The sequence below is a fragment of the Amphiura filiformis genome, chromosome 12 (genome assembly GCF_039555335.1).
Source record: "Amphiura filiformis chromosome 12, Afil_fr2py, whole genome shotgun sequence".
NCBI lineage: Eukaryota > Metazoa > Echinodermata > Ophiuroidea > Amphilepidida > Amphiuridae > Amphiura > Amphiura filiformis.
This window is the reverse complement of record NC_092639.1, coordinates 22,284,068-22,303,931: the sequence shown is the minus strand read 5'-3', so window position 1 is coordinate 22,303,931 and position 19,864 is coordinate 22,284,068. Positions and strand designations below refer to the sequence as shown.

The window sequence follows — 19,864 nt, the reverse complement described above, 5'->3', positions numbered from 1 at the left end:
AAATAACCCCATTTTCTGTGAAATTTGGAACAATCATGAGTATAGATGATTTAAGTGACAACGCCAGGGTTCTAAATACTATTGTTATCTTTATGTATTTTGTCAGACAATCATTGGTTTTGGAGGAAGACGAGAAATAGTGGATGAATGCTTTAGACATGAATTGAGAGCACAAGAGATGCGCTTGTTTGCACATTACTATAACAAGAAAACCAGACTGTGGACTCTTCTAAATTACCCTGAGTCGCCGGGTGGTGAATGGAACCTGGATTGGCCATCCATGGTGGTAGTCAATAGAGATATTTATCTAGCTGGTGGTCTTCATTGTAAGTCATATTTCAAGTAATAGTTTTTACTTTTTTTCTTGCCTGTAAGTAATAAGAGACTATGCAGTGAACAAGACTTGAAAATTTTTGCTAGATTTTTCAAGTTGTCTGTGATGTTAATTAAGGTAATTTTAAGGACCGACTCTACTTTGAAAGTCCATACTCCCTCAAGGGTTGTTTTTTTAATTGCTTTAATTATTTAGCAGTTTCTGAAGTCTTGCGATATCAGTTGAGTTGGGTCCAAGGTAATTGCAAATGCAAAATCAAGTCGGGCTTGTTGTTCAAGAACCGCATTGTTTTCTACACTTACCTTACATACAAAAGTGTAGGGGCTCTTGAAATTTCAGACTTTCATTTGTTTCCTCCTTTTTATGTTTGGTCATTCACATGACTGGTGGAAGCAATTTATTAACAATTTCCCAAAACTTCATAATGTGTACTTTTCTCTTCCAGGTGCCAGCGAGTATTCTGACAAGCTCTGTGGGAGCAATCAGCTGTTCAGACTTGACGGCAACAGCTACAAGTGGACAAACCTACCGCCGATGAAACAAGCCCGGTTTCTTTTTTCCATGGTACATCATGATGGTTTCCTCTATGCAATTGGAGGAAGAACACAAAGCCGGAAGTCGTCAAAAGAGTCTGGGTATTCGGATAGTGCAGAGCGTTTCAACCTATCGCAGCAGAAGTGGGACTGCATCTACAAACTTCCTGCAGAGATGGCGTATACCAGCACAGCGATGCTGGACGGTAAGCTGTTGGTGTATGGGCTGTCGAATTATCTGGAGAAAGAAAAAGCAAGCCAGTTCAAGCTTCTTGGTTTCGATCCAGTGACCCAGGAGTGGACTGAGTTACTACAGGAAACCTACACTGCGGATGATGATATGGATGGTATCATCGTAGTACACAATGGTGCCTGCTATCGTGTTAGGTATGAAAAGTTGTCTTCACCGATACGGTTGCCGATCGACTCTTACGAGGACAATCCCTGGATGCAACAATCTACAATGGAATTCATACCCCACGTAAATCGCATCGAAATGAAACCAGTGGAAGCCGGAGAGGAGGGTAGCGTCAGAGCTTGCATTGGACATGAGTTAGAAGGTCAAGACACAATTCCTGCCAATTTAGCGGGTGCATTCCACATCGACGGACACATCTACATCAATGTCTGTAGGGTTGTTCATAATACAGGTGTAGTTCAGGGTGATCCAAAGTCAGATGTGACATGGCTAAATCGATGGCATCGATGCTATAGTATGGGTACTAAATGTGTGGTGGAGTATGCATTTGATACCAAGAAGATGCGCTAACTGGGCACAAGAAAACAACAGTTGACAAGGTATAGAACATAAAAGCATGTATGTACAGGGCACACTGGCTCATTCAATTCAAATTTTTTTTATTGAATACACCATTTGCATGACAGTAGTTTCAGTAATAGATTTTATAACTCCACTAATATTGTTATAGTTGGAGACAGTGAGTAGCGTCCATGTGTACACATGCGCGATCAATGGTAGGGCATCAGCGCGCTATATGCTGATAAAAAGTGACTCTGCTCCAACTGATATACTGCCCTTGATCACACGTATATCAACATGTGAACACTACTGTCTCGAGGATGCCAAATGGACTATAGGTTCCAGATGGGCACATTCTGAAAATGATATAAACATAGGCTTTAATAATTATAATATTATACAGCAATGTCATCAAAACAGTGCTCAATACCACTGTGTGTATTAGAGACTATAATATAATAATTCATAGTCAACTTAAAGGTGGGTAACCTGATTGACAACCTCATCCCCTCACTGTACCCCATCAAAATGCTGATTTTGGTATCAGGTGAAAGCTCATATTTTTCTCATTAACATGTTGAAATTAGGCGTTCCAAATTGGTATATTTCCGTAGAAATCATCAAGGTTCTGTCGAATTAGTCTCAAATGTGGTATACCATATTTTAGACTAATTCAACAGTTTTTGATCATATCTTCGGAAACACACCGATTTGGAACTCCTAATTACAATATGTTAATGAGAAAAATTGGATCTCTCATTTGATATCAATTTATTACATGATCATGATGATTATCATTAATAAAAACACTGTAGACTACCAAAATAACGCTGTATAAAATGTCAGTAATTCCATAAGGAATTAGTAACATTTACAAGGAACATTTACATGTTCTTTATGCATGAATGTTTAAAAGGGACGACATTTTATAGGTAAGTTTTAAAGAATTCGATTTTCCAAATATATCGGGTCACCTTCCTTTAATGGTTCCTTAGTGTTGTTACTCAGAGTTTCATGCTGATCACAACAGTGTGAAACTTTGAGTAACAACAAATTGTAGGGACCATTGTGTGTATTACTACAGACCTGCCAACTGTCCCTCATTTTGAGGGACTGTCCCTCATTTGGGGTTTACCAAAGTGAAAATGAGGGACAGTCCTGTTTTCTGAAAATTTCAGTGATGGCAAATTTAAATGTAAAAAATTGCTAGAACAGCAAAAAATGATGCAAATTTCACGTTAAAATTTTGCTATAGCATTCTCTTTAGTCTATTGTGATAAATTTAGTAGACCTGCAAAACCTTCCCTGAAATCTGAAAGTATCGCACACCTCAAGTCTTTGAATTTGTCGGTACTTGGTTTATGTACATGTATGAGGCGTTGGCCTCAATGTCCCTCTTTCTGACTTTGGTAGGTTGGCAGGTCTGTTAAAAATACTATAGGGTCCACAACTTATAAGTTCCCCCCTTAATACTTTTTAAAATATATCGAAAAATATTTGACGAAATGCAAACATGTAAAAAGGTATGGGTAGCCTTATTTGTTTTACACATATGGACCAAATTATAGCGTTACACGTCATTGCGCTCAGTCACAATGGTTCTTGATGTAAAAAAAAGACACTATTTTACACTGTGTTAAAAGTTGCATCTGAGTCCATAAGAGTCAGCTCTCAAACAATACAGTAGGCCGGGTTTATTCTGGTGTTTAATAAAGAGAACCTGACTGCTATGGACTCAGGTGCAACTTTTAAAACAGCCTCTTTGTTTATAAATTGCTTAAAAGTGAAGGATAAGTCATTCAAATTGTCATTTGGTATTTTTGAAATGCCAAATTTGGCAAAAAAACGAAGAAAACAGCAGTACTTACGAAGTTGAAGCCCCATTCAAATACATGAAGCTAATTTAGATACTGTCAGTATCTAAATTACAGATTTGTGTGAAATGTCTTTTGTCTTAAATACACAGCTTTTGGCTGAACCATTCGCAGGCTATGTTAGCACATCTATGTAATAACAAAGGTACCACAATCTGAATTTTGATGATTTTTACGATGGTCCGGATGAGCAAATCACTGAATGGGCCTTTAATTGGTCCACATGTGTAAAACAAATATGGCTATACATTTTTACATTTCGTAAAATATTTTTTGACTTATTTTAAAATGTAAGTTGTGGACCGTATATAGGATACACAATGTATGATCTCCTTTTCTTAAATTTCAAATTTAATTAACAGCTCTATTGTGGATGCTTACAGCCCCATTGGACAGTAGCGTATCAGGCGGGGGGAGGGTGCAGAGTTTTTCAATGATGTTTTGTATTTTCTGATTGAATCGCTGATATAGTGTTGTTGATGATGTCAATCCTGGAAGTATGGAAACTTTTAGGCATCATTGCTGCTATATTGTTGATCTGAGGTATATAGAAATATACAAATGTAGAACGGCATAAACTTGAGGAATCCAACTGTGATGTCGGATTTATGTAAAATTGCTCAGTTTTGGAGTACACAAGAAAGTATGATTTTTGACTTTGGACTAACTATTTTGCAGTAATGAGACCAAAGAGTTTCCATAATATCTTCTGGTGAATATTGATTGTATTCTCTGTTTTTATTTTATATTTTGTATTTAATAGTGTAAATTACATTAGTTTTTGTAGTAGTAGTGGTATAGCCAGGAGGATAAGCTGGCCACCATGATATTTAAGATTTTCAGGCCTTTTGGTGCTTTCAATTTTTGACAGTTTTTATCAAATTTTGCCTTCCTTGAAATTTGCTTTTCCCCTTTTGTCCCCTCCCTCTCTGAAGAAGTCTTGGCTATACCAATGCCAGGAGTATGCATGTGGCTCTTGTTTTAACTTTAGTACATGTTTTTGTACTTGTCATTTGTTGATTAGGTCAAGTAAAAAAAAACCATGTGTTTGATGCCCCCGCCCGCTCCCTTTTTGAAGGCCGTTTGAATTAAAAAGGTATGGGTAGCCTTATTTGTTTTCCACATATGGCCCAAATTATAGCATTACACGTCATTGCGCTCAGTCACAATGGTTCTTGATGTAAAAAAAAGACACTCTTTTACACTGTGTTAAAAGTTGCATCTGAGTCCATAAGAGTCAACTCTCAAACAATACAGTAGGCCAGGTCTATTCAGGTGTTTGTTAAGGAGAACCTGACTGCTATGGGCTCAGGTGCAACTTTTAAAATGGCCTCTTTTCTTACACAATTAACCATTGTGATTGAACGCAATGTGTGAGGCTATTAATTGGTCCACATGTAAAACAAATATGGCGATACATTTTTACATTTCGTAAAATATTTTTCGACTTATTTTAAAAAGTATTAGAGGGGAACTTATAAGTTGTGGCCCTATATTTACACAATGTACGAGGGGGTATCCAAAAGTTTTTGACATCACCCAGAAGGAAAAGAGCTATATTGATGAAATTTTGTCAACTGGTGTAATCACTGGTCCTTATTATATGTACATTATGGTCCAAAAATGGTTTCATAAGTATGTTTAATTTTTTACAGGTGGCGCTATGATGGGCAGTAGGCGCATAACCTTTTCATGATAAGATCCTCCACTTTCTTGAGTTTCTTCACTGTGACCACATCATCCATAAGTGATGGACGTCCACTTCTTGGCTCTTCTGTGAGGGACATGTGGCCAGTTTGGAAATTCCTTTTTCAAAACGTTAACAGTGCCATATGATGGGCAATGATCACTGTAGATAGCTTTCATTTCATCATAGATTTTCTGAGCATTGTAGGCCTAACCCTCCAAATGCAGGAACTTAATCACGCTGTGTGCCTCAATTTTCACCATCTTGCAGGTTATGCGCCTACTGCCCATCTAGCGCCACCTGTAAAGAAAGTAAACATAATTAGGAGACCATTTTTGGACCATAATGTACATAAGGACCAGTGATTACACTGACAAAATTTCATCAATATAGCTCTTTTCCTTCTGGGTGATGTCAAAACCTTTGGATACCCCCTTGTATGATCTCCTTTTCTTAAATTTCAAATTTAATTAACAGCTCTATTGTGGACTGAGACTGATTGCTTACAGCCCCATTGGACAGTACCGTATCAGGCGGGGGTGCAGAGTTTTTCATTGATGTTTTGTATTTTCTGATTGAATCGCTGATATAGTGTTGTTGATGTCAACATGGAAGTATGTTGATGATGGAAGTATGGAAACTTTTGGGCATCATTGCTGCTATATTGTTGATCTGAGGTATATAAAACTATACAAATGTAATTAAAGAGTTTAACTTCAACACTACACTATTTTTCGCTCACCTGGAACATTTTCACTAGTTCGACTAGCGTCTTCAGCAGATGGTGATGCTGTGATGATATCTTGTCTACGATCGGGATAACCTTCACTGATGAATGACGTCAATCGAATGAAGACGCTAGTCGAACTAGTGAAAACGTTCCAGGTGAGCGAAAAATAGTGTAGTGTTGAAGTTAAACTCTTTAATCATTTTATCTACCACTACGTATAAATATCCACTCGTATATACAAATGTAGAACGGCATAAACTTGAGGAATCCAACTGTGATGTTGGATTTATATAAAATTGCTCAGTTTTGGAGAACATAAGAAAGTATGATTTTTGACTAACTATTTTTGCAGTAAGGCGACAAAAAACCTTTCAACTAGGGGCGGACGGACCTTTCAACTAGGGTCGGTCGGTCGGCTTTTCTTCTTTTTTTTTTTTTTTTTTTTTTAAATGACCCAAAAAATCACCAAAACTGTAAATAATTTGCAATTTGAGAAAACACACACACAAAAACATTTGTTCCTGAAATTTCCGAAATTTGGGTCGGCATTCATTTGTAGAGGAAAAATTTTTTCCTAATTTGTTCAAACTCTGGGTCGGTCGGGCCCGTAGAACAGGGTTTTCTTTTTTCGTCGCCTAATGAGGCCAAAGAGTTTCCATAATATCTTGTTGTGTATATTGATTGTATTCTCTGTTTTTATTTTATATTTTGTATTTAATAGTGTAAATTACATTAGTTTTTGTAGTAGTAGTGGTATAGCCAGGAGGATAAGCTGGCCACCATGATATTTAAGATTTTCAGGCCTTTTGGTGCTTTTAATTTTTGACAGTTTTTATCAAATTTTGGCTCCCTTGAAATGTGCGTTTCCCCTTTTGCCCCCTCCCTCTCTGAAGAAGTCTTGGCTATACCACTACCAGGAGTATGCATGTGGCTTTTATTGTTATAACTTTAGTACATGTTTTTGTCCCCCCCGCCTCCCTTTTTGAAGGCTGTTTGAATTTTTTAATAAAAAAAAATTTAAGAAGATATTTTTTTTGTTTTGTTTTGGGTTTGTTTTTTTTTGCAATTTTTTATGGCCAGAAAAACAAACTATTGGAGTTCCAAAACAAGTCAACAATCGTTGGTAACAAAGGCTGGACCCTTTTAAAACATTATTTGAAATTGAAGTTTGGAACTAAAATCAAAATACTGGACTACTCATTTCATTCCAAACTTCATATACTACAACTGGATGACTGAAAACATTCATCAATTTATTATTTGAAATTATTAAAGAATTAAAGTAGACACAAAATTTGAAAAGTGGACACCACATTATCACTGGACTGTCCTTACATCAATAGTTTCCAAATGTCAGTGAATGGAAATGTTCAATATGCATTGAATTTACCATAGGATATGAACATCACCATTCATTAACAATTTTAAACTATTAAAGTCATAATGTACGATCTTATAATATGAATTTGGTTAATTTTTTTCAAACCTGATTTTTTGGCATATTTGTAATGTTTACACATGTCACAACTTGCACCTAAATGGAATCAGCCAAATTTGTTGTGTTTGTAGGTAAACAGAGCAAAGTTCGACATAAAGTCATAATTCAAGAAATTATGACTTTATGTCCGCCATAGAACTGCGTGTTAAACGCCAAAATAACAAGCAGTGTTTCTTTCACGTTACCTCGTTATTTCAGCTCAAAATGGACAGAAACCATTCCCGATCATTATTACTAGTATTATTTCAGCATTTTGAGTATATAATGACAAATTTAAAATTTGAAGGAAATCGTACATTAAGCCTTTAAAGTACAGACATTGGGGAAAAATATGGTGTCTACTTTTTAAATCATGTACACATTTTAATTTACTATTTGGTGCTACAATCTATATGAAAACTACCGTATTAAAACACTTTAAACATGGTAAATAATATGTTCAGATCTCTTGCCCTGCATACATCTTTTTCATTTTATTATGCCTTTGAACATTGGAAACATCAATGGTTGTTAGAAAAACTTTTAAATTGCGGCCATCTTGAAAATAAAGAATAAAAAGTCTCCTGTTTGTTTTTTGAAAACCTGGACATGAAACATGTTTTTTTTTTGCTTGGCCTTATATGAAAAAATAAATGTGATTTGTATTTCATGATCCAACATATATTTTGATTCACAAACCAAAACAAATAACCTTCATATAATTTTTTTGCAGAATTCCTTTTACAAATTATGCGTAGTGCTGATCATCCAGCGCGTAATTTTGTCCAACAAGGTCCTGTGCAGACGCTTGACGTGAATGATGTCAGCGACAACAAAAAACGTGGCATTCGCAAAAGTGCTGTGTTTTAGTGGCCTATTTGACTCCTGACCAACTGATTCCCAGCAAAACTTCATTTTGAAAATTGCTAGAATTTAATTAGAGCTAGAAACTTGTATTCAGATTTGGAAGTCCATATGTCAGATTACCGTCTGGGTCCAAGTGTATTTCAGTATAATATCAAACAGATAATTAAGTTTTCCACAAAATATTTTGTTGTTTATGGAAAAGAAGGAAAAAAAGAAATGGTAAAAAAGTATTCTGTTCCATCCATGTTATTTTTTGGTTGAATTTGATATTGTAGCATAGACAGTTGAATTAGAATAGTGTATAGCGTAGGTTGTCTAAAAACATTTTTCATGAAAGCAGATACCACAGATAAATCAGAAGCAGATTGAGCTCTAATAGGCTAAGTTGTTAATGAGGAACAATGATTCCATGAAGTGTGTGAGGTGAAATTGCCATGTTCACTCTTGTGTTTGACCCTAAAATTATTTGTCAAAGTGCAGTGGGTATTATAGTATACAATGTTTTATTGGCACATCAGGAAATAGTCAAAATCAGCAAACACCAAGGGACCAGCAGTTTTCACTACTTTCCCAAAAATAAACATGCTGTATTTGTTTTACTAAACCTTATAAATAAATAGTTTCACTGTAACATAGATGTATAAAACAAAGCACACAGGACTGTGTTTGTGTGCATACTAATGTATACAGTGAGCTCACTATAGGGGCCCACCACTGAAGGTTCATTTTGATGCTAAAGAGCCCACCACTCAAACAAAAAAACACATGTATTTTAGTATATTTTTACCAAATATATCCTTAAAGGGCAGGTCTATAGCGAAGACAACATCATATCATTGGCAAGCTAATATTATGAGGACAATGAAAATGACTCCTTTTTTGAGAAAATAAGACGTTTAAAATTAATATTCCTCAAAACCAACTTAAGCGGTAGTTCGATCGAACGAGACAGATTTGGCCTAGAAAACCGGTGACGTCATGAAATGAGATGTGCCCGCTGTGAGAAAAGGGACTATAAACGCCAAGCAATGGACAGAACCTATACTGTTGCTGTTCACAGCAAAAATTCCAAATTAAGAATTACAAATTTCATGGTTTTTAAACATATGGATAAAACCAGCCGCTTCTTTTTTATATATTAGACAATTGTGATATTACAATTCATATGTATATCAATATCATGAGAAATATTAGGCCTAAAAAATAAATACATAATTTGAGCTTAGAATTTCATCTGAGACTAGCATATAAACCGTGTTAGTCCACAAACTCATGCATCTGATTTCCCTGTTTATTGCAATGCTGTAGTTTCAGTTGGATGAAATATTACAAAGCAAACGCATAGTAACAATTACTGTGTGAGCTTTGTTCCCGAAAGAGAACAATAGCGTGCATATTGTTATGCAGCATGTGATAGTACAACTCATTGTTGCTAATGTCAAACTTGTCAAAGTGATTGTGATTGTATGATGAGAGCACGATAAAGTGCCCGCTTCATTTACCTACGTCATCAGGCAAGCGGGGGGAGAACATGTACGCTTCAAACGGGGGAAGAACACGTACGAGGCTGAACTTTACCCACACAATTTCTCCTTTTTCAGGAGAAATACGCACACAAAAATTGCAACAAGTGTCAACTTGTAATGTAATAATTATTCTCTTCGAATAGAGATAAACTTGTTTTTGCTATAGACCTGCCCTTTAAAGTGTCCACTTTTGTTGAAATCTTGCAAAATTAAGCAATTTCCACTTTTTGTGGCAATTTTGCACAACATTTGTTGATTTTGCCCCCCCAAAATTCACTTTGTCCCCAATGCCCCCCCAGAATTCCTTGCGCGCCTGTCGTCAGTGTGTGGATTACTATAAGCAGTGCCGCCGACAAGGGGGTTAAGGGGTGCGTTACCCCTGGGCCGGGGGTCCTAGGGGGCCCGTAAAAATAAACAAAACATACATTAATGGGCCCATTAAAGCAACAAAAAAAAGACATCTCAGGGGGCCCGTAAAAAGGGGGCCAGTGCGTTCATTTTACCCCCGGGCCCGTAATGGCTCTCGGCGGCACTGACTATAAGGAACATGTGCAGGTTAAACTTTGTCACCATTTGTTGTATAAAATGTGGTTAAATTCAGCATGTGTATGATTTAAATAACCATATTGTTACTGTAAGTTGCCCTGCTGTCATAGGAGGAATTTTTGTTCATGTCTTTTATTATTTTATGTATTTAAGCAAAGTAGTTCAGAATCTGCAAATAGTAAGAAACATTACATGCAAAATTTACTTAATCACAGTACGATTTGGTTAGTTCTTCTGGAATATCTTTGAAAAGGTGGTATTATCAATATATTCAATGTGATTAGTGCCCTCAACCCTCAAGAGTCAGAGAAAAGTTGGGAATAAGAGTTTCCAAATTGCCTATTACCGTAACCACTCGGGTATAAGCCCACACCCCTAGATGGCAGATTTCACTTCAAAAATGGGGGTGGGCTTATAACCGGGGAAGGGCTAGTGCATGAATTTAAAAATAAGAACAATCATCCCCCATTTGTATATGCCCAATGTACCAGTATTTTATATTTGTTCTTAAATATGAGAGCAAAGCATTGATTTGATTTAAGAACTTGGCCAAAATTTAGTACTGGGGTTATACCTGAGTGCACCCTTGTTCCCAGAATGTTTTGAAAAATAAGGGGTGGGCTTATAGTCGAAGGTGGGCTTATACCGGGTGGTTATGGTGCCGTAATATTTCCTAGCAGATCTTGAGCATTTTTTTACACAGAATTCCGAGCAAATTTGCACAAAGCTCAATTTCAGCCTAAGACTTTCTGTTTAAATGTGTCCACAAATTTGGACTTTCACTGTTTTGAGGGGCAACTGAATCAATGGATTTATGTATTGCCAAATAAAAATTGGGCAATCTGGTGCCTCTTGTACAACACTGTACATTGGGAGTGCCAAATAGATCAAATATAGTACTGATTTTGGCTAACTAACATAGAAATGTACATATGTTTAAAAGTCTTGACAAGAAAGGAGTGTATCCTGTTTTATAGTTTTATATACTTATTTTTTGTAATTTTCATTTTGTTACTGACATTATTTTTCCAAAATAAAAGTGACAATTATTATGGAAAAGAAGCAATTCTTGACTTTGAATGAGTTTTTATTATCATTTGTCTAGTCGTAACAATGTAACACTTGTAATGAACTGTTCCCATAAATTATTGGTACACAGCCTATAGAGCCAATAACTATACCAAGAAAGTTTATCAACACTTCATGATAGAGGTACTATGGTGGATAGCAGCACCAGGTAGTTATCAACACCTCATATTCAGTGGCGTAACTAGGGTTGGTAGCGCCCGGGGCAGGAAACAAAATTTGGTGCCCCTACCCCCCCACCAGAGAATATCTTGGATGCGGGGTGTGGGAATGGCATCGGTTCAATATTTTTTTAAGTGAGGCTGATTTGGCACCCCCCTAGTGGTAGCGCCTGGGGCACGTTGCCCCCCCCCCCCTAGTTACACCACTGCTCATATTAGAGGTACTATGGTGGATAACTACACCAGGTAGTTAATCAACACCTCATATCAGAGGTACTCTGGTGGATAGCTACACCAGGTAGTTAATCAACACCTCATATCAGAGGTACTATGGTGGATAGCTACACCAGGTAGTTTATCAACACCTCATATTAGATGTACTATGGTGGATAGCTACACCAGGTAGTTTATCAACACCTCATATTAGATGTACTATGGTGGATAGCTACACCAGGTAGTTTATCAACACCTCATATTAGATGTACTATGGTGGATAGCTACACCAGGTAGTTTATCAACACCTCATATTAGATGTACTATGGTGGATAGCTACACCAGGTAGTTTATCAACACCTCATATTAGATGTACTATGGTGGATAGCTACACCAGGTAGTTTATCAACACCTCATATTAGACGTACTATGGTGGATAGCTACACCAGGTAGTTTATCAACACCTCATATTAGATGTACTATGGTGGATAGCTACACCAGGTAGTTTATCAACACCTCATATTAGATGTACTATGGTGGATAGCTACACCAGGTAGTTTATCAACACCTCATATTAGATGTACTATGGTGGATAGCTACACCAGGTAGTTTATCAACACCTCATATTAGATGTACTATGGTGGATAGCTACACCAGGTAGTTTATCAACACCTCATATTAGATGTACTATGGTGGATAGCTACACCAGGTAGTTTATCAACACCTCATATTAGATGTACTATGGTGGATAGCTACACCAGGTAGTTTATCAACACCTCATATTAGATGTACTATGGTGGATAGCTACACTAGGTAGTTTATCAACACCTCATATTAGATGTACTATGGTGGATAGCTACACCAGGTAGTTTATCAACACCTCATATTAGATGTACTATGGTGGATAGCTACACTAGGTAGTTTATCAACACCTCATATTAGATGTACTATGGTGGATACTGAGCTACACCAGGTAGTTTATCAACACCTCATATTAGATGTACTATGGTGGATAGCTACACCAGGTAGTTTATCAACACCTCATATTAGATGTACTATGGTGGATAGCTACACCAGGTAGTTTATCAACACCTCATATTAGATGTACTATGGTGGATAGCTACACCAGGTAGTTTATCAACACCTCATATTAGATGTACTATGGTGGATAGCTACACCAGGTAGTTTATCAACACCTCATATTAGATGTACTATGGTGGATAGCTACACCAGGTAGTTTATCAACACCTCATATTAGATGTACTATGGTGGATAGCTACACCAGGTAGTTTATCAACACCTCATATTAGATGTACTATGGTGGATAGCTACACCAGGTAGTTTATCAACACCTCATATTAGAGGTACCATGGTGGATAGCTACACCAGGTAGTTTATCAACACCTCATATTAGATGTACTATGGTGGATAGCTACACTAGGTAGTTTATCAACACCTCATATTAGATGTACTATGGTGGATAGCTACACCAGGTAGTTTATCAACACCTCATATTAGATGTACTATGGTGGATAGCTACACCAGGTAGTTTATCAACACCTCATATTAGATGTACTATGGTGGATAGCTACACCAGGTAGTTTATCAACACCTCATATTAGATGTACTATGGTGGATAGCTACACCAGGTAGTTTATCAACACCTCATATTAGATGTACTATGGTGGATAGCTACACCAGGTAGTTTATCAACACCTCATATTAGAGGTACCATGGTGGATAGCTACACCAGGTAGTTTATCAACACCTCATATCAGAGGTATACTATGGTGGATAGCTACACCAGGTAGTCGTTTATCAACACCTCATACCGTATTAGGAAATTGTTAAAGTTAATCGTTTGATATAAAAGGATGAAGATCAAGGACGTGGCAGGCGAGATTTGTCATTAATGTTCTATGAAAGCTCGAAGGTGAAGTATGTATATATAATGTGAATATTAGGAAATTGTTAAAGTGAATCGTTTCATATAAAAAGATGAAGATCAAGGATGTGGCGGATGAGATTTGTCATTGATGTTCTATTAAACCTCGAAGATCAAGGATGTAATGTGAATAATATTAAGAAATTGTTAAAGTGAATCGTTTCATATAAAAAGATGAAGATCAAGGATGTGACGGATAAGATTTGTTATTAATGTTCTATAAAACCTCGATGATCAAGGATGTAATGTGAATATTAAGAAATTGATAAATTGAATCGTTTCATATAAAAGATGAAGATCAAGGATGTGGCGGATGACATTTGTCATTGATGTTCTAACCAACCTCAAAGATCAAGGATGTAATGGGATTATTAAAAAATAGTTTAAGTGAAACATTTCATATAAAAAGATGAAGATCAAGGATGTGACGGATGAAATTTGTTATTGATGTCCTATAAAAACCAAGGATGTAATGTGAATATTAGGAAATTCTTAAAGTTAATCGTTTTATATAAAAAGACGAAGATCAAGGATGTGGCAGCTGGCAGACGAGATTTGTCATTGATTTCCTATCAAAACTCGAAGATCAAGGATGTAATGTGAACGTTAGGAAATTGTTAAAGTGAATCGTTTCTTACAAAAGATGAAGATCAAGGATGTGGCGGATGAGGTTTGTCATTGACGTTCTATAAAAACCCGAAGATCAGGGATGTAATATGAATATTATGAAATTGTTAAAGTGAACCGTTTAATATATAAAAGGAAAAAGATCAAGGATGTGGCGGATGAGATTTGTCATTGATGTTCTATAAAAACTCGAAGATCAAGGATGTAATGTGAATATTAGGAACTTGATAAATTGAATCGTTTCACATAAAAAGATGAAGATCAAGGATTTGGCGGATGAGATTTGTCATTGATGTTCTATCAAAACTCAAAAGATGTGATTTGTCATGGAATGTTCCATCAAAACTCGAGGTTCAAGGATGTAATGTAAATATTAGGAAATTGTTAAAGTTAATCGTTTGATATAAAAAGATGAAGATCAAGGATGTGGCAGACGAGATTTGTCATTGATGTCCCATAAAAACTCGAAGATCAAGGATGTAATGCGAATATTACGAAATTGTTAAAGTTAATTGTTTGATCAAGGACGTGACGGATGAGATTTGTCATTGATGTCCTATAAAAACTCGAAGATCAAGGATGTACATGTAATGTGAATATTAGGAAATTGTTAAAGTTAATCATTTCATATGAAAAGATAAAGATCAAGGATGTGGCAGACGAGATTTGTCATTGATGTTCTATAAAAACTCGAAGATCAAGGATGTAATGTGAATATTAGGAAATTGTTAAAGTTAATCGTTTCATATGAAAAGATGAAGATCAAGGATGTAACGGATGAGATTTGTCATTGATGTCCTATAAAAACTCGAAGATCAAGGATGTAATGCGAATATTAGGAAATTGTTAAAGTGAATCGTTTCATATAAAAAGACGAAGATCAATGATGTGGCGGATAAGATTTGTCATTGATGTTCTATGAAAACTCGAAGATCAAGGATGTAATGTGAATATTAGGAAATTATTAAAGTTAATCGTAATATATAAAAAGATGAAGATCAAAGATGTGGCGGATGAGACTTGTCATTGATGTATTATAAAAAAAAACCTCGAAGATCAAGGATGTGTCTGATGAGATTTGTCATTGATGTTCTGTAAAAACTCGAAGATCAAGGATGTAATGTGAGTATTAGGAAATTGTTAAGTGAATCGGTTCATATAAAAAGATGAAGATCAAGGATGTGACGGATGAGATTTGTCATTGATGTTCAATAAAAACTCGAAGATCAAGGATGTAATATGAATATTAGGAAATTGTTAACATGGTTAAGGTAAATCGTTTCATATAAAACGACGAAGCTAGATCAAGGAAATTGTTAAAATGAATCGTTTCTTACAAAAGATGAAGATCAATGATGTGGCGGATGATGTTTTTCATTGATGTTTTATAAAAAAAAAAACCCGAAGATCAGGGATGTAATATGAATATTATGAAATTGTTAAAGTGAACCGCTTAATATATAAGGAAGAAGATCAAGGATGTGGCGGATGAGATTTGTCATTGATGTTCTATAAAAACTCGAAGAACAAGGATGTTATGTGAATATTAGGAAATTATTAAAGTTAATCGTAATATATAAAAAGATGAAGATCAAAGATGTGGCGGATGAGACTTTTCATTGATGTATTATAAAAAATTAAAAAAACTCGAAGATCAAGGATGTGTCGGATGAGATTTGTCATTGATGTTCTATTAAACCTCGAAGATCAAGGATGTAATGTGAATATTTAGGAAATTGATATATTGAATCGTTTCATATAAAAGATGAAGATCAAGGATGTGGCGTATGACATTTGTCATTGATGTTCTAACAAACCTCAAAGATCAAGGATGTAATGGGATTATTAAAAAATAGTTTAAGTGAAACGTTTCATATAAAAAGATGAAGATCAAGGATGTGACGGATGAAATTTGTTATTGATGTCCTATAAAAACTCGAAGATCAAGGATGTTATGTGAACGTTAGGAAATTGTTAAAGTGAATCGTTTCTTACAAAAGATGAAGATCAAGGATGTGGCGGATGAGGTTTGTCATTGATGTTCTATAAAAACCCGAAGATCAGGGATGTAATATGAATATTATGAAATTGTTAAAGTGAACCGTTTAATATAAAAGGAAGAAGATCAAGGATGTGGCGGGTGAGATTTGTCATTGATGTTCTATAAAAATCGAAGATCAAGGATGTAATGTGAATATTAGGAAATTGATAAATTGAATCGTTTCATATAAAAAGATGAAGATCAAGGATTTGGCGGATGAGATTTGTCATTGATGTTCTATCAAAACTCAAAAGATGTGATTTGTCATGGAATGTTCCGTCAAAACTCGAGGTTCAAGGATGTAATGTAAATATTAGGAAATTGTTAAAGTTAATCGTGTGATATAAAAAAAGACGAAGATCCAGGATGTGGCAGACGAGATTTATCATTAATGTCCCATAAAACTCGAAGATCAAGGATGTAATGCGAATATTACGAAATTGTTAAAGTTAATTGTTTGACCAAGCTTGTGACAGATGAGATTTGTCATTGATGTCCTATAAAAACTCGAAGATCAAGGATGTGATGTGAATATTAGGAAATTATTAAAGTTAATCGTTTCATATGAAAAGATGAAGATCAAGGATGTGGCAGACGAGATTTGTCATTGATGTTCTATAAAAATTCGAAGATCAAGGATGTAATGTGAATATTAGGAAATTGTTAAAGTTAAGCGTTTCATATGAAAAGATGAAGATCAAGGATGTGGCAGACGAGATTTGTCATTGATAAAATTCGAAGATCAAGGATGTAATGTGAATATTAGGAAATTCTTAAAGGCAATAGTTTCATATAAAAAGATGAAGATCAAGGATGTAACGGATGAGATTTGTCATTGATGTCCTATAAATACTCGAAGATCAAGGATGTAATGTGAACGTTAGGAAATTGTTAAAGTGAATCGTTTCCTACAAAAGATGAAGATCAAGGATGTGGCGAATGAGATTTGCCATTGATGTTCTATAAAAACTCGAAGATCAAGGATGTAATATGAATATTAGGAAATTGTTGAAATTTATCGGTTCATATAAAAAGATGAAGATCAAGGAGGTGGCGGATGAAATTTGCATTGACTTTGTATCAAACCTCGAAGATCAAGGATGTAATGTGAATATTCAGAAAAACTCAAAGATCAAGGATGTTATATGAATATTAGGAAATTGTTGAAGTTTATCGGTTCATATAAAAAGATGAAGATCAAGGAGGTGGCGGATGAAATTTGCATTGACGTATCAAACCTCGAAGATCAAGGATGTAATGTGAATATTCAGAAATTGTCAAAGTGAACCGTTTCATATTAAAAAAGATGAACATCAAGGATGTGGTGGATGAGATGCGTGATGTAATGTGAATATTAGGAACTTGTTAAAGTGAATCGTTTCATATAAAATGATGAAGATCAAGGATGTGGCGAATGAGATTTGCCATTGATGTTCTATAAAAACTCGAAGATCAAGGATGTAATGTGAATATTAGGAAATTGTTGAAGTTCATATAAAAAAATTAAGATCAAGGAGGTGGCGGATGAAATTTGCATTGACTTTGTATCAAACCTCGAAGATCAAGGATGTAATGTGAATATTCAGAAAAACTCGAAGATCAAGGATGTAATATGAATTAGGAAATTGTTATAGTGAATCGAATCATAGACATGTGTCCGAAAACTAGCATAACAGGATGTGTTTTTCTGCAAGACATTGGTTTTACAGTGTAGTAAGTAACCACCATTGCTCTCTAATACGAGTTTATGTACCAAAATAATGAATAACATTAACTATTCCTACTTTCAAGATCAAGCACGTAAACATCTTACTTATGAAAGAAGGATCTAGAAGGATTTGATTCAACAAAAGATTTTAATGAAAAAAAACCCCAAAACTCGAAGTTCGAAGTTCGAGGATATAATGTAAATATTAGGAAATTGTTAAAGTGAATCGTTTGATATAAAAAGACGAAGATCAGAATGTGGCAGACGAGATTTGTCATTGATGTTCTATGAAAACTCGAAGATCAAGGATGTAATGTGAAAATTAGGAAATTGTTAAAGTGAATCGTTTCATATAAAAAGATGAAGATCAAGGATGTAACATATGAGATTTGTCATTGATGTTCTATAAAAACTTGAAGATCAAGGATGTAATATGAATATTAGGAAATTGTTAAAGTGAATCGTATCATATAAAAAGATGAAGATCAAAGATGTGACGGATGAGATTTCTCATTGATATCCTTTAAAAACTCGAAGATCAAGGATGAAATGTGAATATTAGGAAATTTTAAAAGTGAATCGTTTCATATAAAAAGTTGAAGATCAAGGATGTGACGGATGAGAATTATCCTCGATGTCCCATAAAAACTCGAAGATCAAGGATGTAATGTGAATATTAGGAAATGGTTAAAGTGAACCGTTTCATATAAAAAGATGAAGATCAAGGATGTGGTGGATGAGGTCTGGGCCGTATTTACCATTGGACCAGATGGGCCCAGAGCCCCCAATGTGGCCATGTGCATGTTTCTTTTTAGCCTAAAACGCACTGTTTTGGACCAAAATATGCTAAAATAGCAAACTTTTGCGCGCTTCGCGCACACTGCCCCTTTGAACAGCAAAATTAACCTTCATTTGGGGCTGAAATTGATTTGTTTCGCGTGCTTCGCGCGCAAAATGCCCTAGTAAAATCGACCCCATAGTAGGCCCCCTATTTGAGTGCACATGCCTTCCTCACGATGAGTTTGGGGCCTGCGAATTTTGGCCTGGCCCAGGGCCTCCAAAAAGGTAAATCCGGCCCTGGATGAGGTTTGTCAATGATATTCAACCAAAGCCCGAAGATCAAGGATGTAATGTGAATATGAAATTTTAAAGTAAATCTTATCAAAAAATATGAAGATCAAGGATGTGGCGGATAGGATTTGTCATTGATGTTCTATTATAAAAAAAACCTCGAAGATCAAGGATGTGGCAGATGAGATTTGTCATTGATGTTCTATCAAAACTCGAAAATCAAGAATGGTAGGTGAATATTAGGAAATTTTTCACTTGAATCGTTTCATATAAAAAATTGAAGATCAAGGATGTGACGGATGAGATTTCTCATTGAAGTCCTATAAAACTCCAAAATCAAGAATGTAATGTGAATATTTGGAAATTGTTAAAGTTAATCGTATTATATAAAAAGATGAAGATCAAGGATGTGGTGGATGAGATTTGTCATTGATGTTCTATAAAAACTCGATGATCAAGGATGTAATGTGAACATTAAGAAATTTTTAAAGTGAATCGTTTCATATAAAAAGACGAAGATCAAGGATGTGGCGGATGAGATTTGTCATTGATTTTCTATGAAAACTCGAAAATCAAGAATGTAATGTGAATATTAGGAAATTGTTAAAGTTAATCGTATTATATAAACAGATGAAGATCAAGGATGTGGTGGATGAGATTTGTCATTGATGTTCTATA

The 19,864-nt window shown here is 35.5% G+C and overlaps 1 protein-coding gene across 1 annotated transcript in view; it reads left to right on the top strand.

Moving 5' to 3' along the window:
- The window catches only part of LOC140165948 (kelch-like protein 30), a 36,108-nt gene extending 32,473 nt beyond the window's left edge, over positions 1-3,635 (top strand). Inside the window, exons 4-5 of the mRNA XM_072189291.1 lie at positions 107-326; positions 780-3,635. Of these exons, the coding sequence (XP_072045392.1) occupies positions 107-326; positions 780-1,636 (1,077 nt within the window). The 3' untranslated portion in view covers positions 1,637-3,635. The remainder of the gene's footprint in view (positions 1-106; positions 327-779) is intronic.
- The last annotated feature ends 16,229 nt before the right edge of the window (positions 3,636-19,864 follow it).